The sequence below is a fragment of the Solanum verrucosum genome, unplaced genomic scaffold, assembly GCF_900185275.1.
Source record: "Solanum verrucosum unplaced genomic scaffold, falcon-dt-bn FXZP01000102.1, whole genome shotgun sequence".
Taxonomy (NCBI): Eukaryota; Viridiplantae; Streptophyta; class Magnoliopsida; order Solanales; family Solanaceae; genus Solanum; species Solanum verrucosum.
This window is the reverse complement of record NW_026019930.1, coordinates 1,451,768-1,476,483: the sequence shown is the minus strand read 5'-3', so window position 1 is coordinate 1,476,483 and position 24,716 is coordinate 1,451,768. Positions and strand designations below refer to the sequence as shown.

Genomic DNA, 24,716 nt, shown 5'->3' with positions numbered 1-24,716 from the left:
TGCACACGACGGGCCAATTACAAAATTACATCGTCATTTTCTAGGAGGATTTAATCATACGCTTTTTCAAGGACGTGAAACACACGGTCCAATTAAATGGGAGCATTTGTATGGAGACAATTGGACTTGCGTTTTAAGCGTCTGAGAATGTGATCAATAACACTACAAGGCAAGGAACAGTTGAGAATCTTTGTACATTTGCTTGAAATACCGTGCAATATTATCCTTGTTAGTTTGATATTTCAAATTAAATTTTTTGATTGGATTAAGGCATATTCGAAAAAAGAGAAAATACTTATGGTTAAAGTCATTTTCTCACGAAAATACGAAAACAAATTTCCATAAATAATATTTCACGTTGATTGTGCTCTTTTCAATCTTCAACATACTACTTTATATTCACCCTATCTCGTAACCTTCATCCCCACCACTGCACCACCCCTATCCCCTCCCCGTGTTTGTTAAAATTATATATAAATGATTTTATGATAAAAAATTGTGCTTACTTATTGAACACAAAAACAAATAAAAAATTCATTTACTAAACATTTGACGTAGTATATTCTTATAAATTTTTAGTACTAAAAAAACACATTTCTTTTCTTGACTACATCCTTCTTGACTTTGTTACCTAAACACTTCTCTTAAGCAATCTCTTCCAATTTAACATTATTTAAATTTAGAATCTCTAGTGCTCCTTGTTTAAGTTTTTCTAGAATCGCAAAATAACAATTGAATCATTTCACTCATACGACTAGTGTTGGGCTCCCTTTTGCTATTCAAAGTGTGTAAGGCTCTATCAAATCTGCTAATGTTATTATCAATCTAATAAAATTTATTCAAGAAACACTTGTCACTTACCAACTAAATATCAATTTTTTTTTTTCAAGAATGACTAAGATACATTTTTTTAGATTAAAAAACAAATCCCGTTTACTTATTAGTATTTGCCAGAATTGTAAGCAGAGGAAACTTTCAGTTGATTAATTAAAGTAATACTCTATGATTTTCTGTTTTCCATTTACATCAGAATTCAGATCTATAATTAATTTTTGCAGTTGGATGAACTTTATGAAAAGCGTAGGAAACGCCAAAAAATGGGACCCATAATTCATGTACCACTTTGACATTAATACCTAATCGTTCAGTTGCTTAGATTTTTAAAATTAAACTATTAATTTTAATTTTAAATTAGCTAATATGTAAAAACTCCTAGACACAATGCCAATCAATTTTAATATTTCTGTTACACCATCTTTGGAAAAACACTTAATCAGACGAGTTCGAGCCTGGTTAGGAAAGAAATCCTATTAAAAAAATGGATTATGTAGTACGTGATTCAAACTTAATCGAACTCAAATATAGAAAAATAAAATCTTTTTAAAAATAGTACAGTAATTAAGGTGTTTAAAAGCAGCTGCAAAAGCACCATTTTTTTCCGCAAAAGTCCTGAGTTGAGCACCTCATTTCTGTCCAACAATAAAGTAACGGAATTTGTAAAAGAGAAAACAAAATTTTCAGGTTAAAAACACAGCTGTTTTCCCTTCCCGCTCCTTAATGTTTTTCTATCTGTCTTCACATTTGCTAAGTTGAAGAATAAAGTAGCAAACAGGGAATTAAAGAGAAGGGATAAGGTGGGTGGGAGGGAGGGGGATAAAAATCCCTTCTTTTTTCTTTTTTATCTTGTAAAGGTACAATCTTGAGACTTGGAGCTGAGTTCTTGATTCTAAAGAAAATGGTTTCAAGGCTAGTAAGGTTGAATGTGTTGTTGATGCTGTTAGCATTATTGGGTTCATGGGTTTTTTCTGGAATGTGTTCTGTGTCATATGACCGTAATGCTATCATTGTGAATGGTCAAAGGAGAATTCTTATTTCTGGATCTATTCACTACCCAAGAAGCACTCCTGAGGTATGTTATTGTGAAATGTACTTCAATGTTGGTTGTCTGAACATTAAAGTTCTGTTCTTTGAGGAAAAATGAGTTGTCTTCTAAGGTTGTTTTCTTGATTTTTTGTTTTTGGTGTTGCATAGATGTGGCCGGATCTTATTCAGAAGGCGAAAGAAGGAGGGGTGGATGTGATTCAGACCTATGTTTTCTGGAATGGGCATGAACCTGAACAAGGCAAAGTGAGTAAAAGCTTAGACCTTTGCTCATAATTTTCACAAAATTTACTGAAGTTCAATATATGTAAGTAAAAGTTGAGACAAGGGTGAACAATATCTCTACCTCCTTCCTAGACCCCACTTGTGGAATTTCACTGGCTATGTTCTTGTTGTTGTTGTTGGGAGTTAAAGTTGAGACCTTTGGTTATAATTTTCATAAATTTACTGATATTTTAATTGTGAGTGAAAAATTGAGACCTTTAGTGATAATTTTCATGATTTACTGATATTCAATTGCTTATGATTTTCTTTTACAGTATTACTTTGAAGAGAGGTATGATCTAGTGAAGTTCATTAAGATAGTGCATCAAGCAGGTCTTTATGTGCATCTCAGGGTTGGACCTTATGCTTGTGCTGAATGGAATTTTGGGTAATGGCTCAAACTTATTATCCTATCTGCTAAAAATGTGAGACTCAATTTGGAATGAAGTTAAATTCTTGCTTTGTTTTACCTGTTTCAATTTTAGGGGTTTTCCTGTTTGGTTGAAGTATGTTCCAGGCATCAGTTTCAGAACAGATAATGAACCTTTCAAGGTTAGATAACAAACAAAGAAGAAAAAGAAAGAATCTTTATGGCATTACTTCTAAACTGGTATTACTTTAACTGTCATTTTTTTTCTTCTAATTTTGCTTGTTATACTTTTCTTGCTGATGAAGTCTGCAATGCAAAAGTTCACTACCAAGATTGTTAATATGATGAAAGTGGAACGGCTGTACGAATCACAGGGTGGCCCTATAATACTATCCCAGGTGTCTTAAATGTTTCCAATTTTTCCTAATTCTATTACAGTTTGTAGGACAAAAACTATGTTTTTTTGTCCCCTAAGCTTAAAATGTGAGGTAAATTGCTGAAAGTTTCTATCTTGATAACTTATTTGACAGATTGAGAATGAATATGGGCCAATTGAGAAGAGACTGGGTGAACCAGGTAAATCTTACTCAGACTGGGCAGCAAAAATGGCTTTGGATCTTGGTACTGGTGTACCTTGGGTCATGTGCAAGCAAGATGATGCTCCAGATCTTGTTGTAAGTTTTGCCCCTTCACCACCAACTCATTTATTTTGCTCTTTCTTGTTGTCTTTTTTCAAATCTTCCATAAAAAAAATTCAACATCAAAAATTGAGGGTGTGTTTGGTATGAAGGAAAATGTTTTCCATGGAAAATGTTTTCCTAGAAAATGTTTTCCAGGAAAACAAGTTGATTTTTGACTTATTTTCTCATGTTTGGTTGGTGAGTAGAAAATATTTTCCGAAAAAGATATTTAGTGTTTGATTTATGAAATGAAAAATATTTTTGAGAAATATCTTTTATTTTTATTAGAGTAGAAAATAATTTTTGAAATTGAAAATAGTTTTTAAAAACAAACTTAATTTTTTTTTTTGGGGGGTGGGGGGGTGGTAGGGGGTGGGTGAAGGGGGGGGGTCGAGTGTAGGGGTGAAAAAATGAAATTTTGAAATTGAAAATATTTTTTAAAAACAAACTTGAAATTTAAATTTTTTTTTGGGGGTGGGGGTGGCGGGGGGGGCTGGTAGGGGGTGGGTGGGTGGGGGTCGAGGGTAGGAGTGAAAAAATGAAATTTTGAAATTGAAAATATTTTTTAAAAACAAACTTGAAATTTTTTATTTTTTTTTGGGGGTGGGGGTGGAGGGGGGGGGGCTGGTAGGGGGTGGGTGAGTGGGGGTTGAGGGTAGGAGTGAAAAAATGAAATTTTGAAATTGAAAATATTTTTTAAAAACAAACTTGAAATTTTTTATTTTTTTTTGGGGGTGGGGGTGGGGGGGGGGGCTGGTAGGGGGTGGGTGGGTGGGGATCGAGGGTAGGGGTGAAAAAATGAAATTTTGAAATTGAAAATATTTTTTAAAAATAAACTTGAAATTTTTTATTTTTTTTGGGGGTGGGGGTGGGGGTGGGGGGGGGGGCTGGTAGGGGGTGGGTGGGTGGGGATTGAGGGTAGGGGTGAAAAAATGAAATTTTGAAATTGAAAATATTTTTTAAAAACAAACTTGAAATTTTTTATTTTTTTTGGGGGTGGGGCGGCTGGTAGGGGGTGGGTGGGTGGGGTCGAGGGTAGGGGTGGAAAAATGAAATTTTGAAATTGAAAATAATTTTTTAAAATAATTTTTAATATTTTTTTGGGAGGGGGTGGGGGTAGGGATGAGGTCGGGGTAAAAAAATTGAATTTAAAAACAAACTTTAAATTTTTTATTTTTTTGGGGAGGGGTTGGTTGGGGGGTGGTTTGAGGAATAAATTGATTTTTCAATAAAAAATAATTGTAATTTGAAGTTGGAAGAGAGTTTTGGAAAATGTTTTCCTTAAGTTTAGAAGGGAAGTCATTTTCCTTAAATTTGAGGAAAATGAGTTGATTTGGAAAACATTTTCCAAAACATTTAGCCCAACCAAACATGAGAAAATTGAAAAACTTTTTCCAGAAAATGTTTTCCTTCATACCAAACACACCCTGAGTGAATACATTAATTCCTGCACATGGGGTGTTTTTTTTGTTCACAAAATCATGTCTGTTCTCTTGTCGTTTCATCAAATTTCAATGAATTTTGTCACTATTTGAATCACCGACTTGAGAACATGTTAGTTTGTCTTCTAATATAATATGAGCACACACCTCTTCGCTCAGATTTCCATTTTATTTACATTGTAAAAATACTTGGGGAGTAAATTCTGTTACCAATTTGTTTTCTAATTTTTACAGTAAAGACAACTTTTGTTCTGCATTTAATTACTCCCCGGTTTAATTTGTTTGTCTGGTTTTAAACATGTCATGTGGAATGTTAGAATTAAATAATTGCCAAATAAAAGAAAAGAGACATTCTTTTGAAACGGACTAAAAAGAGTAAAGTAAGACAAAAAATATTGAAATTATGGAGGCAGTAGATTACAATGAATGAACAAAGTTGAGGCAGAGCAAATGCATGTAATTTTTTTAATCTGAATTTGGATATTTAAATCTATTTTTTTTTTCAAAATAAATATATTTATTTTAGGAAGTTCATAAGAAAGTACTCTAAATCACTAAATAAAAAAAAAAATGAAAATTCTTGAAAAGATCATGGTCAAAGAAAATTTGTTTGATCTTCCAAATTTTAACAGTGTCATTCTTTTTGTTAAGTAATTAGTACTATTTCTAATATTTCTTCCTTTATCATCTTACTCCAATGTATCTCTTTACCTTGTTTAGATCAACACTTGCAATGGTTTCTACTGTGACTACTTCTCACCAAATAAGGCTTATAAACCCAAGATATGGACTGAAGCCTGGACTGCCTGGTAAATTTGCAAATACATCTTTTAGAAGAAATGAATGGTCTGTTTCTTATTTTACATAAGTAACAGTACATGGTGGAATAATTTTCTTATTTAATAATTTTCTCAGGTTCACTGAATTTGGAGGTCCAATTCCTTATCGTCCTGTTGAGGACTTGGCGTTTGGGGTTGCAAAATTCATACAGAAAGGGGGCTCATTCATCAATTACTACATGGTATATAGAGTGATTTTTAATTTTCAAGAGCTATTATAGCTTCTGAATCAAAGAACATTGTTTTATGATGTTTCTTTTTTTTATGGGCTCAGTATCATGGAGGAACAAACTTTGGTAGGACTGCTGGTGGCCCATTTATTGCTACTAGTTATGATTATGATGCACCACTTGATGAATTTGGTATGCACTTCTCCTTTAAATTTGACTTTGGGACTAAATATAGTCATGCAAGGATGATAAGCATCAAATCCTATGTTATATGATTGTAAATTGCTTATATTTGAATTGTTTTCGATGGAACTGCTTTGAAATGTTTTTACTTGAGCTGAGGGTCTACCGGAAACAACCTCTCTACCTCCCAAGGTAGAGGTAAGGTCAGGTATACTCTACCCTCCCCAGACCCCACTTGTGAGATCACAGTAAGTATGTTGTTGTTGTTGTTGTTGTATCTAAGTCAACTCTTTTTTTGTTTGTTTGGTCATTTCCTTTTCTTTTTTGCCAACATTTTGATTATGCTGCTTTCTATGACGATCATCCCTATCATTTCACAACCATGGAAAAGTGGACTCTTCGACTAAGTGTGTTAATGTGTTTGAATAGAGTAACAATTTCCCCTGTTGTAGTTGAGACTGAATACTTTGAGGTAACCTGTTATTAATCTAATAGAATAGCCAACCAAGAGATATATGATGGTGTAGTAAGTCATGCCAGCTACATTTGAAGCAAAAGCTGGTGAAGAAAGTATTTACTGCTTCTTTGGAAAGCTTCCTGGTTTCCCAATGCTTGAAATTTCATCATCTTTTGATGTCTTAGCTTATATTAATTATACCATCTGGGCATCTAATGTGATTGCTTTGATGAGTCTAGTTCTGCAACAAATATGATATCGCATTTTCAAGTTGGTAATAATGCACAAATATAACTTCTGAATTCCATGATTTACCACTTGGAAATAAGACAAAAAGGAGCAAAAAAATAAGAAGCTGAAGAAGAGATATATTATTTAGCTAATATGAAGTTTTTATCCTATTGATCTTTAGGATTATTACGGCAACCTAAGTGGGGACATCTGAAAGATCTGCATAGAGCAATAAAGCTTTGTGAACCAGCTTTAGTATCTGGCGATCCAACTGTGACATCCCTTGGAAACTTTCAAGAAGTAAGATTTGTTGCAATTCCTGAATAGTCAACATATATGACTAAATCTGAAGTGAAATTATCTGCACTTTCTTTCACAGGCTCATGTGTTTTCGTCAAAGTCTGGGGTGTGTGCTGCATTCCTTGCAAACTACAACCAACATTCTTTTGCTACAGTGACCTTTGGGAACAGGCATTATAACTTGCCACCTTGGTCTATCAGCATTCTACCTGACTGCAAGAACACCGTTTATAATACTGCAAGGGTGAGAACTAGACTATCTCCATTAAGCATTTGTGCTGTTTAATGCATAAGTCATAACAATGAAATTGCATACTGAAGTCTAAATAAACATTAATGACATACGAAATAGAGAATGCCTTACCTCATTCGCATACTACAACTGACGACTCTCTTAATTCCATGTGAAGGTTGGTGCTCAAAGTGCTCTGATGAAGATGACTCCAGCAGATAAAGGATTTTCTTGGCAGTCATACAATGACGAGCCATCATCTTATGAAGACAGTACTTTCACGGTTGTTGGGTTACTGGAGCAGATAAATACCACAAGAGATGTGTCTGATTATTTGTGGTATATGACCGAGTAAGTGCTTGTGTAACTTCTGATTGCTGCTTCGCACGTCAAAAGTAGGAAAATTAATAACAATTCAATTACTTTAGCTTTCACACAAGTTCATGATCATTTATGTCTATCTTCAGTGTCAAGATTGATCCAAGCGAAGGGTTCTTGAGAAGCGGACAATGGCCATGGTTTAGAGTCTCTTCAGCTGGCCCTGCTTTGCATGTTTTCGTGAATGGTCAATTAGAAGGTGAATCACATGATCTATTGTTTTTACATTTTCATCTTTATTTCTGCATGGAACCTTTAAACAATATCTTTTAAGGAAATACGAAAAAAGATGAAACACTATTACATGTCTGTTTAGTTTATGTCAATTGCAAAAAAATCTGTTTGCAATGAAATTTTTCTATATTCCGAATGGTGAGAACCATTTGGTGTCATCAGGAACCCCCAAGCAACTAGTTAATTTATGTGATAATAAATGTCTTGATCGGTTAATTATTTTTTTTTCTGCAGGAACTGTATATGGAAGTTTAAAAAGCCAGAAAATTACTTTCAATAAAGCAGTAAATCTAAGAGCTGGTGTAAACAAGATTTCTCTGCTAAGCATTGCTGTTGGTCTTCCGGTTTGTCCTCTCCCACTTTCCCCCTCTTTCTCTATTGTCGTCCATAGATGTATTTCCACACGCATAGAACTTATTTTCAGTCATACTTTGGTACTATGAATACACATATTTACTTGGTTTGGTTTTTACTTGTGCTTGAGCTCAGAATATTGGCCCACATTTTGAGACATGGAATACTGGTGTGCTTGGGCCAGTTTCACTCAGTGGTCTTAACGAGGGGAAAAGAGATTTAGCATGGCAGAAATGGTCTTACAAGGTTTGTTTTTTAAAATGTTCGACAGAAAATTTGGTTGCTTTGACTACCAGTTCATTTTACGTTTTAACTTTCTTGACCAGGTTGGTCTAAAAGGAGAAGCCTTGAATCTTCATTCGCTCAGTGGCAGCTCATCTGTTGAGTGGGTTGAGGGCTCTTTGGTGACTCAAAGACAGCCTCTCACATGGTTCAAGGTGCATAACTAATGAATATTTAGTTATCTTAAGTTGTGTGCATTAGAGTAAGCTGTATGGTGAAGTGATCTACTTTACCATAATGATTTTCATATCAAGCATTAAATCATTTTGGTGTGTTTCCAGACCACTTTCAATGCTCCAGCTGGAAATGAGCCTTTGGCTTTAGATATGAATACCATGGGCAAAGGTCAAATGTGGATAAATGGACAAAGCCTTGGACGTTACTGGCCTGGATATAAATCATCTGGTACTTGTAGTGCCTGTAACTATGCAGGCTACTTTAATGAGAACAAGTGCTTAAGTAACTGCGGAGAGGCCTCACAGAGATGGTAAGTAATGACAAACCTTGCGGAATTTTCCTCTGATGTTACAAGAAGCTACTATTAACTGAGAATCATGATTTAGGTATCACGTGCCACGTTCTTGGCTGCATCCTACTGGAAACTTGTTAGTTGTATTTGAGGAATGGGGAGGAGATCCCAACGCAATCTCTTTGGTCAAGAGAGAATTAGCAAGTGTCTGTGCAGATATAAATGAATGGCAACCACAGTTGGTGAATTATAAGATGCAAGCATCTGGGGAAGTTGACAGGCCACTCAGGCCTAAAGCGCACCTCCGTTGTGCTCCTGGTCAAAAGATCACTTCAATCAAATTTGCAAGCTTTGGAACACCAGTGGGGGTCTGTGGAAGCTTCAGTGAAGGAAGCTGTCATGCCCACTCATACGATGCCTTTGAAAAGGTACTAAACTTGGTGTATATGCCAGTTTCTTTTATACTCCTTCGAAAATGGCGTTCTATTGCATTATACTCTTGGACCTAATCACACCAAGTTCTGTTAAGAATCACTCTGACCTGTTTCCTCTGATTAATATAAACAGCACCTATTGAAGGATGTTTTTCTTACTCTGATTGAACTAATTGCATTTTTTCTTTTGTTTTCCATTTTTCGCAGTATTGCATTGGGCAAGAGTCGTGTTCAGTACCTGTGACACCAGAATTTTTTGGTGGTGATCCATGTCCAGGTGTTATGAAGAAACTCTCAGTTGAAGCTCTCTGCAGTTGATGACACTGAGGACAAGCAAACAAGGAAGGTTTTAGCTAGTTACTGTTATATACACTAGCAATATTTTAAGTATTCTTTTTCTAATCCAAGAATCACCACAATCATTCTTTGGCTTCACCGCGGGTGAAGCTGTACAGATATGCAACACACCCCTTTGTGTAAAAGCTCACATCAATTGGAAAAGAAACTGGGGGAAAGATTCTGTATATTATGTAAGTTACTGTACTACTTATAACATTGGTGTTCGCCTTGGTTGAAGTGCACATCTACATGAATCTTGATGAGGGAGGCCATGTGCTGTGTGCAGATACTTTTAGTGGTAGCATCTAAAAAGCCTTCTGTCTTTGAGGAATTTCAACATTGTAATATCTACATTAGATGCAATCATGCATTGCTTTGTACTTTATAGAAATGTTCTTGTGACACTGCAATAACATCGAGCTCTCTGGCAGTTGGACGGCAGCCAAACATCTATAGTTTGCTGATGACAAAGTGGTGACAGACAATCTTCTCTTTTTCCCTTCCCCCCTTTCCTCGTAAAAATGACAGGGCTGTCCCCTTTTTAACATTTTCACTTATCATAGTTTCACACCTACGCATAGGTGCATCTATAGGTCATCACAGAATTTGTAGACCTTTTATTGTATCCTCGATGTGTGCTACTTGCACCCTCTCCTCAACGTGTGCTACTTGCACACACTAGCGAATATGGTCATTTCTAGTTTGGTATGACTGTAAATCCATCTTAGCATTTACATCTTCACAACACTCATCTTGTGAATATGTAGGACTTTAGGAGCCCAACATTCACTCATCTTGCTTAGACCTTTTTGTTGCTCACCTAGCCATTATGAGTCAACAACCCTGCCCATACGTTTGAAAATCTTTGGGTTCCTATCCCAAATTTCTGGCATTTATTCTACAGACATCAATTTTGGGCAGACTGCTGTCTACTACAGATTTCAAGAATGAAAAGCAAAGGGGAAGAAAAAGAAAGAAAGTTGCCAAATATTTCCAATATTACAGAATTCATATATAACAAATAATTACTCCACAATGCTTAACCTCAAATTTGTTTATTGATCTCTCGTAGAAGTTCTTGGTATATATTCCACCTGCTCATATATAAAGAGACTTCTATATTGATAAGGCTACAAGCAATTAAGCCAAATATTCCAAATTAGTACGAGATTCAACATCATAAGATTTCAATAAGATCAAAATTTTATCAAGTTCCACAGAATTGTATAGCTAGAAAGTACAATCAAGATTGCAGGGAAACTGTTTAAGGAGAAGTATGACGACAAGATACAACTAAGCCTATGCTAGTACCAGGAAACTGGTTGGTCACCGGTAGCCTGGGAGCTACTTCTCTTTGGTTCTTGTCTGATGAAGCAAGAAGCAATTCTACCTTTTACTGAGTCTTGGCACAACCTAGATCATTTTCACTATGATAATCGAGGCTCCCTTTTGATCAGTCAATCTTCACAGATGAGTAGATTTTCCTAACAAACCAGAAGGAAGCATAGAATCCAATTGTCCCCGTTACAACAAAGAAGGCATATGATGCAATCAACATATAGCCGAAATACAGGATTCCTGAAACCAACTTTGTGATTTCCAACTTGGTGAAGAAGTAGAAGACAGAGTAGAGAAACAGGTATAAAGCAGAGGATCCAGCAGTCAGATAAGCTCTCCACCACCAATGATAATCTTCACTGCACAACTGGAAGTAACAGAGAACAACGGATATCTCCGCACATGTGATTATCAAGATCAGGAAAACAATGAAAAGGAAGCCAAAGATGTAGTAGTACTGGTTCAGCCATATAGAGGTCAGGATGAAGAAGAGTTCAATGAAAACAGCTCCAAATGGGAGAATACCCCCAATAAGTACAGAAAAAGACAGTGTCATGTACCATGCCTGCTCTGGTATTTGCCTAGGGATTTTGTTTGTCTTAACAGGGTCTTCAATGGCTGGCTTTTTATATCCAAGGTAGCTTCCAACAAACACTAAGGGGACCGAGATTCCAAACCATAAGCACACAAGAGCAAACATGGTTCCAAATGGCACTGCTCCAGAAGACCGCTCTTCCCAGATGAGAGCATTCAATACAAAGAAGATAGCAAAAAGTATACCAGGGAACATGAAAGCAGTTTTCAAGGTAATCCTTTTCCACTCTGTTCCCTTGAACATCTTGTATAGACGTGCAGAAGTATACCCAGCCAACAAGCCCATGAAAACCCATAACAGAACCATGGCAGTCATTAGTCCACCGCGGTTGGAAGGTGACAAGAAACCTAGCAGAGCAAAGATCATTGTGACTAGTGTCATTGCAAGTATTTGTACACCAGTACCGACATAAACACACAGTAATCCAGAATTGATTGGAGGACGGAAAACATCTCCATGAACAAGCTTCCATCCTGTTTCTTCTTGAGCTTCATCTTGTGTTTCCAATTGATTATAGTTCGCAATATCTCTATACAAAGTTCTCATCATGATCATGGCAACCATACCAGACAGGAAGAGAACGATCATAAGAGAATTTATGATCGAAAACCAATGAATCTGATCATCATTCATGAGAAGGTATAAATCCCAACGAGAAGCCCACTTCACATCGCTTTCCTGGAGACAAATAGATAATAGCGAGTAAGATACCACAATAGATGACGAATAGCTTTAAGCCTAAAGCAGGAAGGATAAGGATTCAATAAGTGAATACCTTGAAAGCAACATCATATGTGAATACAACCTCCTTATCTGTATCCACTTCCTGGGGAGAAGCACTACCTAGTATCAATTTTTTTGTATTCTCATTGCACGTTGACACTTGGGGGTTCTTGTCATTCCAATCCTTGTATTCATGATTAATGCTGTTGAAAAAATAATCAGAAGAGAACAGATAGCCTAAATCTACAGTTCCCCACCCCCTGGGGTGAGAAGAATTCAAACAAAAACACAATCTATAGGTGTTAAGCATCTAAACCTGTTTGGAATGACTTCAAACCCAACAATACGAGCAGTATCAGTTTCAGGATCCTTGTGGTACTTGACTAGAAAGCTTAAGTGGTTGTTTATAAAATATCTCTCATCTTTGCTCTGGCAGAAGAAAGTAAAATGCATAAACATTTATATTATTCCGAAAGGATTAAGATATCAGTATCTGACAAGTCAGAAACAGCACTAACCCCAGCATATTTCCCCTTGAACCCAACACGGAAACCATGTTCATATGTAGTTGACTGACTTCCATCCTGCCTTTGTCTAGGAACAGCAACAGGAAGATTATCCAAAATCCTGCAACACCATGTGATTGAATATTGAATTTTCATATTCACGCAAAAACATGAACAGAACTACCATGCATAGCAGGAATGAACAAAATATAAAGAGAACAATGCTGAAAAGACATTAGTCTTACATGTTAACTTTGTATTCATCATCAATCTTTTCCTTGAAATTCTTTGCAGATTCAGCATCAAGTTTTTGCCGACACAACACTTGGCATGACTGATCTTGTCTCATATGGAACTGTGAACAGATGAATAAATAGAAGATACACTCAGCTAGTGCAACATTACATATAACCATCAGACTACAAGAGCATATATCCTTACAGAATAAACTGAATTCTCTATGCGGTCTCCTCGAAGAACCTCCCCCAAATTCTCCGCACTATTCAAAACTTTAGTAGGTTTGCAGAACTTCAAGTAGTAATAGTCATAGGGAAGTTGTGTCTTAGTAGATGACAGCTTGTTCACTTTAACATCAAGTGGATCACCCTGTTAGAGAAAAAGAGGGACATGGAAAAAGGAAGCTTCGTTAGAGTCAATTACACTACAAGGAATCAGTGGGATGCATGGAATTGCTAGGGAATACAATCTTTTTTTATAAATGGGAAGCAATCAAAAGCAACAGATATAAGCATATATAACATAACACTCAAAACACAGATTTTTTCAACTGTTCTCTTTCCTAACAGATTCCATCCAGCAACTAGTCCAAAGTCTTAAATGGAAAGATACAACTCAGGAAGTTGTAACGACTAACGAGCCCATAGTCCAATACATTTTGCTTAACCCAACAAATATCCGGTAACTTCAAGTAATACAAGCTAAACTGGAAAAACAACACTTGGAGTAAACAATTAAATAAGAAGAAGATCTTCACGATTTCATTCTCTTTAATAAAAAGGCTTTCGAGCTTTGACGCATACTCCCACTATCCCAATTTGTTTGGTACTGTTACTATTCGGGAATTAACCAATCATTTGATCCTCCAATTCCAAACCCCACCATTCTTTTAGGAACACAAACAAAATAATATAATTTCTCCACTGATTTTACCTCAGTTGACTAAGTTAGAATCAGTCTATCAACAAAGAGCGAAAAACGATCACACTCATCAAGCAAGTCAAACAATTTTACAGAAACTAAACAAAACACCAGATCAAACAGGTAACTGAAACCCACTTCATAAAACCATAGATCCAATCATTAATCAGTCAGAGAAACTCTGTAAATTGAGAAATTTCAGAAATTACTGAAGACCCAGAATTGAAATAACCTTAAATTACTAAAGAAACGATTAACCATATTAGTATTTTGATCCAAATGATCCAATCAACCAACTAGAAAACAAACAAAAAAAAGAGTAAATGATAGATGAAGTTTTGAGTGTACAGTTTGAAAATCGCGAGGAGCAACGCCGGGGAGATAGAAAGAGTTCGTCGACGAGATAAAGAAGAGAATAGAGAGGCAGATGACGGTGAGCCGGCCGGATAATCCGCGACTCATCTTCAGTTTTTTCTGCAGGGAGCCAAAAGGTTGAAGAGTCGGTAGTTCGAGACAAAGTTCCATATATATAGAACAAGCAAATGCTGTTTCCCTTTGTCAATATTTGGTCCAAAGTTTGGAGAAACTACTTGAAATGAAGAATTTGGAATTATTTTTTTGTGAAATAATTTTTTATTTTATTTATTGCATTTAATGAATATTATTTACAAAAATAATATAATCAAATCAACTAAATCTTCAATCTCCAATTTTACAAATTTTAAATGTTCGTATTTGATATAAAAAAAATATATGGCTAAACACTAAAGCTTGTTTTTGATATTAAACAAAATTGATTTCAAATAAATTGAAACACCATTTTTTTTTAACCAAACGTCTACGTCAAGCAATGATAATAAAGTTGTCCCAATATTTGGTTTTTTACGTTACAAGCATAAAATGGAAAAAAGAAAATAATTCATAAAATTTGTTTACATCATTAGTTAATATTTTGGTCTAAATTATGAGTGGTCCTAATTATTTAACCATTACCTACGTCAAGTGGTAAAAGAGTGGTCCTAATTATTTTTATTGTAATTCATAAATTAAGTAAAATTAGATAAAAATATCATTCATTAATAATTTGATTTAAAAAATATCTCTATCACTAATAACTTAATCCAAAAATAATATATTGTTACTTAATGATTCACAAACACATCTTTCTTAATAAATATGTTATTCTTTTTTTAAGCACATTCTATTTCAAATAAAAATTGCTTTTATTGAATTTAGTTTTGATTGTTTTTGAAAAATTACTTTAATCAATAATATATTTATTTGGATAAATATTGTGCTTAAAAAGAAAGTTTATATATTTATTTGAAAAAAAAAAAGACATTTCTCATCCACTAAGTAACTATAAGAATATTTTTAGACAAATTACATTTGATAGAAATATTTTTAGAACAGATTATTAATTAAGAACATTTTTGTTTATTTTTACTCTTTTTATGAATATTTTTTATACTTTTTCATTATAGTGATTTTTAATTTAACTAATAATCCCAATTTGTTTAGAATTATATTCCCTTTTGTTTTTAGTTGCAAAATTACAATTTTTCAACGACACAATAACACAACATTGATCGAGCTTTGAACTTTCTCATATGGGTATTTCCCCTTTATCTTTCTAATAATTCTTGCAGTTATATATCACTAAAATTCACACTCTACTTCTTCAATATCACTAATTTAATAAAAAAATATATTTCATCCCCTTAATTTCTATTTGTTCTCTCCAATAATAGTTATCTACTATTGATTTGACACACACCTTAAGAAATATAGAATAAATATAATATTACTATTTTGGGTAATGCTAAATGGTCAGAAAATTAAAAAGTCTCTAATATCTTTTTTTATTTTAATATAAATTGATCTTTTTTCTATTTTTTAATTAAAAGATATTTAGTTAAAAGGTAAAAATGTTCAAAAAGGTAAAATAAAATAATGTGAAATATGTTATTTTACTATTCTGGCCAAAAGATTTTTTCCTACTATATTACCTTTTTGAATATATTAAATTTGATTTCTTGGGAACATATTAGCTAATATTGAATAGTGCTTAGTAACAAGAATAGAATAAACAAAAAAGATAAATTATCTCTTGATTTTTCAAATTGGATAAATATTGTTGACAATTATTTTTAATATAGCGAACAAGTAAAGATGAACGGAGCGACTAGTTTTTTTATTGCTCCTATGATTATAAACCAAATGTTATTTTATAGTTTGTTCAGCTTACTGTTTTTTCTCACGGCTTCGCTAATTTTGTTTCTCTCTGGCCATTGGGTGGGTTCACTTGTAAAGGTTAAAGATTTTGCCTTTTAAGTAACTTATTTCAAATTATCTTGATTTCTTGTCCTAGTCTGGATAGGTTTTCTTTAGTTGTTTTTTTGTTTTACTGGTATAGTGTATCTTGCTTAAGACATGAGCATAAATTGAAACACTCTTTATAGGGAAGATAAGTTATGTTAAGATTAATTATAATGCTGCGATTGGTTATCTGTCTTCACTCCAGCTACCTATGCAGTATGCACATTGAATGCTTCCTGCCTATCCTTGATCCTGGAGTGGTATAACTCAGCATAGTACAATTGTTTTCATTCAGACTTTATTTCGTGTTTAGGATGACACTGCATTTGAAAAGCAGAGTGCCCTGTTTGCACTTGCGGTTTCTGATATAGTGCTAATCAACATGTAAGTTTCCTTTAGTATGTGAAGTGATCTTAGGCATATTTATATGCCTAAGTTGTCAATATTTGCCCATGAATTGCTTAATTTAAAGAATGATCTTGAGGCTATTAGCTTGATTATGTTATAGTTGCGATTATTGTGTACTAAAACATGTGATTAGAAGTTTCAGGAACTCTCAAGAAGATTCGAGTTGAAATGGGAAAAGGGTTGCAAAGGCGTGCAGGAATTGGCTAAGTGTGGAAGCACCTAGGCCTGGCATACTGGCAGGCATGCCGGGCCAGGCCTAAAAGTTCAGAAGGATGTTGATGGCGCTCTGCAAGGCGCGCCGTGCCAGGGCAGAAAGTTCTGCGAGGATTCTTAGGTGTGCTACTTGGCGCGCCACGCCAACGAGGAATTGCCTACAACATTGCTTGGCGCTCTGCAAGATGCGCCGTGCCACAATGCAAAGTTCTGAGAGCGCTGCCAGGCACAATGGAGGCGCGACACGTCCCTCTTTTGCCGATTTTTCCAAGTTTTAAACATTAAATAGGATTCCTAATTTTAGTAGGATTTGTTCCCAACTTTTTCAACTATTATAAATAGATTCTTAGGGCTCCATTATGGAGGTTCGACTTTTGATTTAGTGTGCAAGAGCAAGAATTCAAGTTTGTAATAGGTTTTAATCCTTCTAACTCTTCTATTTTCTGGAAATTGCATGAACTATTGTATTTTCTTGTTTTCTAATAGCATGAGTATCTAAACGTTCTGGGGCTGTAGCTACGAATTGATTGTTGATTATTTGAGGTTGTTGAATTAAATTTCGGTTGTCAATACAAGTTACTTCTATATTCTTGTTTTAGTATGTTATGCTTGCGCACCATAAGATAAATCTATTGTCTAATCTTAAAATCGGGAGAGGAGATGTTAGATAGACCAGAGAATATAGAGAGCTCGGTCCACCCATTAAATTGAGGTGATTAGTGTTCAGGAGTGACGCCCAAATGAACACCTTGCTTGGTTACGAAATAGGATGAAATATAAATGCTCACCAATTAGTCTATTTATCCCCGCTCAACGATGTAATTAGATAGCTAACTGGGGTAGGCGACGAGAGGCGTATAACCCTGATCATATCATCAACAGGGGCGGATCTACGTGGACAGGTGGGGGTGCCACGGCACCCAGTGATCTCGGAAAAAACGTTGTTTATATATGTATAAATTCATAATAATTCAACAACTATTACTTTTGCCACCCAGTGATTGAAATGCGGAACAGCTCAATTGGCGAAGGAGTTGGTCTGCCACACAGCCAACGCGGGTTTGAACCTCACTGCCAACGCTTATTTTTTTGCTTGCTCCTTTACTTCTTTACTTTTCTTTTTTGTCTTTTTCATTAGTATGTAAAGGGCTTAAATTTTTTTTCTCCATTCATTCTTATTTATTTACTATTCTTTATTAATTCAAATTGACTCATTTTCATGATTAATTTTTTTTCTTCTTTTTTGTCTTTTTCATTAGTATGTAAAGGGCTTAATTTTATTTTTCTCCATTCATTCTTATTTATTTACTATTCTTTATTTATTCAAATTGACTCCTTTTCATGATTAATTTTTTTTCTTACTTTCTCTTGCACTAATTATTAATCTCTTGATATGGGTGTTACATATTTATTTTTATCAATTAATGAGTACTGAATTATGAACGTCAAATAAATATTATTAAGAATATATTTAAATAGTAGTTTTTAAAAATATGTTTTAAAAATGATGAATATTATTATTAGAGCTTTTTTAAAATTTTTTTTAAAGGTTCTTTCAAATCTTCACCGACTTTCTTGCTAAGTAAGATGGCTAGGCCGAAACTACAATTTTTATTCTTTCCCTATTATATATCTCCAACAACACATAAAGTCAATGTAATATGAATATATTATGTTAATACTATTAGATGGTTTATAGAAGCTCAAATTTTAATGTGAAAAATCTTTTTTTTCTCAAAGTTTCAGCGAATAAGACATCTAATTCCAAAAAGGAAAAAAATTTGAATTGTTTAGTTATCTCTAATCTCAGAATATCTAAAAGAAAATATTACTAACATGCATATTTGATCGATTTGTTTATAAAAATAAAAAAAAATCAATAACCTGAATTGTAACCCAAATTAAAGTAACCGATCCTTTTATCTTACTTGAACGTTATGGCACCCACTACCTCCAAATCCTAGATCCGCCCCTGATCATCAACCCTATAAACCAGTAACTTGACCATTGAAATTAATTCTAAGCCAATAATATGATACATGATATTCAGTTTATGCTGCAGCCCTGGAATTCCATTTAACTTGCTTGAAAGATTATATCAAAGTCGTTCACAATTAGTTACTTTCATTTAGTGCATAATTATTAGTAGATAAACAATAAATCATCAACTCTTGAAAAGGTCACTTTTTACTTTTAGTTGTAGAATTAAGTGAATATAAGTTGATCATAAGTCCCTTGGGAACGATAACTCGTTTCTTAAAGAATCTCTATTACTTGCGCGACCGCGTACACTTGCGTGTATATTGGGGAGCAACATGAAGTACATGAAAGTTTTTCATTTTTATTTGACCATGATTCTGATTCAATGCCACGAGTCTGGACCGAAAAGGAAAAGATCTGAGAAATTACCAGAACTGCTAGATCAGCTGTATGACTGAATTAAGCTTCCTCTTTTGAGATATGATTTCAGGTCTGAATATTACATTTCAATGTGTCTTGACTTGTTATGTTACGTTTAATTCTGGACTGATTTCTCTGTCCAATACTTCATGTGTATGAGTAACCTCACAAGTCATCACTTAGTTTCAGGTTTTCACTTATTTACTTTTATTGTTCTAGATCCTAGACCTGAGAAGACTAGAAATCTGCCTACAAATGTTGAGCTTTAAAAACTGTACTCTGATGTTATATGATTAATTTTACCTGATATCTTTCAAGCTGTCAAGTTGATCATCTATAAGCCAATTTTTATTGCATGTTCCTGCATCGAAAACTTTGATCACACCTTTTCGGTGTAAGTTTTTGTGGAGGCAATTTAAGTCTCAGACTGGATATACCATTACACAAGCCATTGCTGCTCAGGCACGAATATTTTGGATGTTATTGTACATCTCTTCAGTCTTCTTTTGAAAGGGAAGTCATTTTATACTTGGTTTGGTTGCCAGTAAGGCGGATTATCATTGTTGAATAATATATGTCTGGATTAATGTCTGCATAATCATATTTGTTATTTGCAAGTTGACTATTCTTCATGCTAGGTGTAATATTGCTGGTTGTAAGTGGTGATAATTGCAGTCTACCTGACCACCTCCAGCGTTATTTTAAAATCCGTTTTCTGAACAGAAGCTAACCCCATTCGATCAGTTGATGTTGGGGTTTGAGTGAAACTGTGTAATAGTTTGGTTTAAAGTTCCTGAAAAGTGAAGATTCGCACTCACTTTAACTATGCTTGTTACTTTGTTTTGAACCATTCTCTGAACTGTTCTAATTTACTAATATGTCCAGTATTTGCTGTGCACAGTTGGTCTGACCATTCTGTTTGAAATATATCTTCAGAAATTCTTTTGAATTTTCTGCATTCGAATATCTGCGGTTTTCTCCTATGCTGTATCTTCATGATTTTCTGGTACTTTATTCTTCAGGAGGCTAGCATGAGAAGTAAAAATTGGTTACCTCCTTCATGGACAATTGTTGCCTTAGTTGTTTTGGGTTTTGATGAATTCATGACACTTTTCTGCTTATCATAATCAGAATGCCCCTAGTGTTGATACATTAAGGTTTTATACCCACTCGCAGGGTGCATCCAACATTGATAGCATAACTTATGTTTGAATTTACCTTTCTCCAGAAATCCTTTGTATTTGGGTGTTGTATATTTTGTTTTTCTACTACTGAATTCCACAGTGGTGCTGTAAGTATCGGATGTGAATTCCTATTTTTTCAGTTTCTATGTATCACAAGCGATTCCGATTAACCGTGCAAGTTAGAAGCAAGAGTGATTTGCTTAATTTCATTGCTTAACTCACAATGTGGAAAGTTTTCTCTACCAAATTAAGGGAACTGATCTTTTCTATATATGTGTTTCAGATTCCTGGACTTGTCTCTTTATCCATAAAGTTCCTTCCTACTGTCATGAACCTTCTTCGACGACTAGCTGAAGAAGGACAAAGGCAGGTAAACGGTGAACCTCAACGAAATCCTCCCCCTGCGAGTTTCTGCAGTAGCCCCAATGATCGCAGTGATGTGTCATCATGTGCTTCCTCGAACTTGAGTTCTTCAGAAAAAAATGTAGCAGAATACTCTAGCACCTCTATACCTGATAAAACAAAGTAAATCCTGTTTATAGATCCGATCAGTCTTCTTATATTTCATGAGAGTATGGTGCACATTTCTTCTCTGGCTTTCACCTTAGAGCATGCAGGTAAAGATTCAGGAACTGAAGGCACTGATTTTTGTGTAGGACACATATACTACGCGGAGAACTTGAGGTGAGTGACATCTCCTTTTAAGTAGATTTTCTTTTTCCCCCTTCTTCTATCCCCTTCTATAGCTTCCTCGTTATATATCGTTTGCCCCCTTATCTGGTTTTGCCATCAGTTTTGTATTATGTGATGCCTATTATCCTGTGTGTCTGAAGGAATAGCAATAACTGTATTTTACTGAAATATGACAAAATCTCAAGATTAAGGGGATGCTAGTGAAATGTTGTCCCTGATTTTCTTTTTGCAACAAAGCTACTATCATGCTCTGATGACCTTGAGACCTTTAGCCCTGTACACGTTAAGTTTCTGCATGAGCATTACATCAACTTAGCAAGAAAAACCAAACAGGAGGCGAGGCTACATAATTTTCGTTTCTTCTTGTCAGGAGTGTTATTTTCCGTTGCTATGTTATTGTATTTTTTCCACTGCTATTGGGTTCAGGCAGCAAGATAAATTCCTTGCCAAAGGGATCAACACGGCGCTACGGAGCAAATTATCAGTATATGAAAGAAAATTACAGACTGATGGCAATACTATTAGGCTTTTCTGATTTCTTATGTGAAAATGAAGAGGGGGACTAGTGAATTAATGTGTTGGGCAGCATGTGAAGGGTGTGGAGTTTGTTATAAGTAGCTATCAATAGGTATAACAAATTAGGCTATTTTTGTGTTTCTTGTATTTCTGCTTTTTCATCTATTCCTCTGTAATTCTCTTCTCTATTTTCTTCAGCTTTTATTCTTCTGTTACATTACCATTTACCTTTTACTTTCTTATTGTGTAATGTACTTTACCAAAAAAAAAAAAACCTTCTAATTATGGAATGTACATAACTCATTTGGTGGATATTACTACATTTCATGTGGTCTAGAATTGGCAATTGCCAATTTTCCAGCCTAAGATGTTAAAAGATATTGCTTCATTTATTGCAAAAGATTGCAAGTGTCTTTTTTTTCTCTAAAAAAAGAAAAAACAGAACACAAAAGGTCCATTTGATTTCCAGATGGTTAGCTGGCTTAGCTTGAATATAAAACTGCATATATTTTTTGATAAACATAGTGTCCAAGTCAGTTTGGGCGCCTCTCGATTTCCTTGGAGTACCTATTATCTCTCACCAGAATATATATCAAGTAACTCTATCCACCAAGATTTGAACAAATGAAAAGAAATTATCCGATTTGCTTTGGTAAAAAAATTGACGGTAACACGGTTTAATATATTCACATGGAAGAAAAGAAAAAACAATGAATGTAGCAAGTTTTAAGTTGGGGCTCCACCTCCCAACTGCGGCGTATTACTGCACACATGCACTTCTCCATTTACTTTGTGTTTTTAATTTTTTTTATATTTGTGCAGTTATTTTCTTGTTTATTGTATGCCTGTAATATCACCAAGAAATATTCTTTGTAATGATTGTATACATCTATATATGTTATGTTTTTTCTGACTCCTTTCTAATAACTAACAAATTACATTATTCAATTCATATCCTAACTTTCAAGTGGAGGTTAAAGGAGGATTGCTGTCCTAATTAAACTTGTGAACATGAAAAGAACATGGGCACATGCACATGCACATGCATGACATGTTCCAACTGTATGTGAATTAATGTTATGATAGTCAAAGTTATATTTGTCCCTAATTACTTGTCCACTTTTAAATTGACACACTTATTAAGAAAATAATAATTGATATAGTGACTTTACCATTTTACCCCTATTAATTATGAAGTGAATAAATTAAAAATTTAAGATTTTCAAGAAGTTCTATATTTTTCAAAATTAATTAATTAGGGTATAATAGGTAAAAAATTGTCATTTATTGATTTATTAAAATGTACAAGTAAAAAGGGATAATAGAAAAGAGAAATTGGACAAATAATTATGAACAAAGAGAGTAATTCTCACCAAGATCAAAGTTGAAATGATTCAGAGAGGTGCTAACTAGCTTGATTAGGACAAATTAACTATGTACCATCATTTCTATTTGATGTAATGTAATGTATGTTTATACTACTCCATGTTCCTTTTTACGGGTTAGCGGTTACACGTAGACTTGACAGCAATAGATCACTCTTAATTTGCTAAAATAAATAAGTAAAAAGAAAAATTTAATTTTAAGGACAAGTCAAAAAGAACGGAGGGTTAGTACAAAAATATGTCAAGGATATGTGTGTGAGTTTGAGAGAGTTGAATGAGATTTTTCCTTCTTTAATCAGTGATCCTGAGTTTAAGCTATATGAATAGAAAAAATCTTGATAAATTTTATGCAATATGAATCTGAATTATTTGGCGAGGTCAAATCAATAAATCTTGAATATCAAATGAATGAAAAAAAAGGTACGTAACATTGAAAAGTACTTGGTGAAGTTGCTACAAGTATGCATTAATTAAAATAATATATATGAAGTTTAGAGTAAAAAATTAGCCAATGTTTATAGTTTGAATTTTTTTCAAAAATAGCTACTAATATATTTTTATTGGTATTTTGGACTATAGTATTTTTACTACTACATATGTGTCATGCGGCAACGTGCATAGCGTTTAAGCAATGAGGAAACGTAAATGAACCACGCTTTCCCCACTAAGCTGAAAGTTATGATTTTGGTACGAACACCAAATTAATTAGTTACTCGATCGTACACAATTTGGATTTGTGGTGTTAAATTCATTCTTCAATAGTGAGAGGTGTCAAAAGAATATGAAAAATTGATCGAATCGATCGAATCTATTTATTTATATTTTTTAAAAATAAAAATTATGACCTTTTATTTAAGAACATACTTGCTAAAGATACATTTTAATATTAATATATTTTGAGGTGATACTTTAAAAGTAATTTTTTTTTGGAAATTAACCGAATCGTATCGATATCGAAGAGAAATCGATATGATTAAGATGGTTTAAAAAAATAAATTTTGGTTATATATTATAAAATATCTAAAAAGTTGGGATGATATAATTTTAAAAAAAAAACAACTGAACCGTTTCATTGACACCACTACTAGTAGTTACTCCATCTGTTTTAATTTATGAAATGTAGTTTGACTTGATATGAAATTTTAAAAAGAAAGAAATATTTTTAAAACTTGTGGTCTAAAATAAATCATAATATTGAACATTTTGAAGTTAAACTATTATTAAATATAAAAATATGTCAATCTTTTCTAAGTTGATTAAAAATAAAAATAAAAATAAAATCATATAATTGAGATACACAAATATTAAATTATGGAGGTGCATGGTGGTTAGAGTAATAATAGTATTATATGTGTGTCTTTATGAGTAGTGAGTTGTCCAAATTACCTGATTAGACAAAGATGATGACAGAATTTTCATTACAGATTAATTGAACGGATGACCAAAATGCATTTATAATCGACCCCAACCGTAGGCATTAATGAGTATTACTCTCTCGCTTGGAGTTTAATTTTTCCCACACATTTATTTCTTATCACTCTCTCCGTTTCTAATTATGTCCAATAATATTTTTTACTTGTCCCTAATTACTTTATCACCTTTTGAATATACTCCCTTTATCCCTAATTATTTATCCATATATATTTTTTAGTTGTCCCTAATTACTTGTCCATTTTGACAAATCAAGAAAGGACAATTTTTTGTTACCTATTATATCCTCAATTAATTACTTTGAAAAA

At 34.0% G+C, this 24,716-nt stretch overlaps 2 protein-coding genes across 2 annotated transcripts; one reads left to right on the top strand and one right to left on the bottom strand.

Moving 5' to 3' along the window:
• The first annotated feature begins 1,469 nt into the window (after nucleotides 1–1,469).
• On the top strand, nucleotides 1,470–9,990 carry LOC125829835 (beta-galactosidase-like). The gene is made up of 19 exons (XM_049509038.1): nucleotides 1,470–1,909; nucleotides 2,032–2,127; nucleotides 2,421–2,533; nucleotides 2,631–2,697; nucleotides 2,821–2,913; nucleotides 3,046–3,189; nucleotides 5,358–5,446; nucleotides 5,553–5,658; nucleotides 5,751–5,838; nucleotides 6,699–6,817; nucleotides 6,897–7,061; nucleotides 7,228–7,400; nucleotides 7,517–7,626; nucleotides 7,896–8,005; nucleotides 8,151–8,261; nucleotides 8,342–8,452; nucleotides 8,579–8,784; nucleotides 8,861–9,194; nucleotides 9,408–9,990. Exons 1-19 carry the CDS (start codon nucleotides 1,736–1,738, stop codon nucleotides 9,516–9,518), a joined length of 2,520 nt encoding a protein of 839 aa, XP_049364995.1. The 5' UTR covers nucleotides 1,470–1,735; the 3' UTR covers nucleotides 9,519–9,990.
• A 689-nt stretch (nucleotides 9,991–10,679) lies between these two features.
• LOC125829865 (transmembrane 9 superfamily member 7-like) lies at nucleotides 10,680–14,411 on the bottom strand. The gene is made up of 7 exons (XM_049509082.1): nucleotides 14,208–14,411; nucleotides 13,143–13,307; nucleotides 12,947–13,056; nucleotides 12,714–12,822; nucleotides 12,512–12,624; nucleotides 12,248–12,398; nucleotides 10,680–12,150 (listed from the first exon to the last, which is right to left on the bottom strand). Exons 1-7 carry the CDS (start codon nucleotides 14,382–14,384, stop codon nucleotides 10,993–10,995), a joined length of 1,983 nt encoding a protein of 660 aa, XP_049365039.1. The 5' UTR covers nucleotides 14,385–14,411; the 3' UTR covers nucleotides 10,680–10,992.
• Nucleotides 14,412–24,716: the final 10,305 nt, after the last annotated feature.

Excerpts from the sequence above, each read along its gene's own strand:
- LOC125829835 (XM_049509038.1), top strand. The coding sequence starts at position 1,736 with ATGGTTTCAAGGCTAGTAAGGTTGAATGTGTTGTTGATGCTGTTAGCA. Across the intron at positions 2,128-2,420 it reads ATGAACCTGAACAAGGCAAA|TATTACTTTGAAGAGAGGTA; the intron begins GTGAGTAAAAGC and ends TTTCTTTTACAG. Across the intron at positions 5,659-5,750 it reads CATTCATCAATTACTACATG|TATCATGGAGGAACAAACTT; the intron begins GTATATAGAGTG and ends TTATGGGCTCAG.
- LOC125829865 (XM_049509082.1), bottom strand. The coding sequence starts at position 14,384 with ATGGAACTTTGTCTCGAACTACCGACTCTTCAACCTTTTGGCTCCCTG. Across the intron at positions 13,057-13,142 it reads TAGAGAATTCAGTTTATTCT|TTCCATATGAGACAAGATCA; the intron begins GTAAGGATATAT and ends ATCTGTTCACAG. Across the intron at positions 12,151-12,247 it reads CATATGATGTTGCTTTCAAG|GAAAGCGATGTGAAGTGGGC; the intron begins GTATTCACTTAT and ends ATTTGTCTCCAG.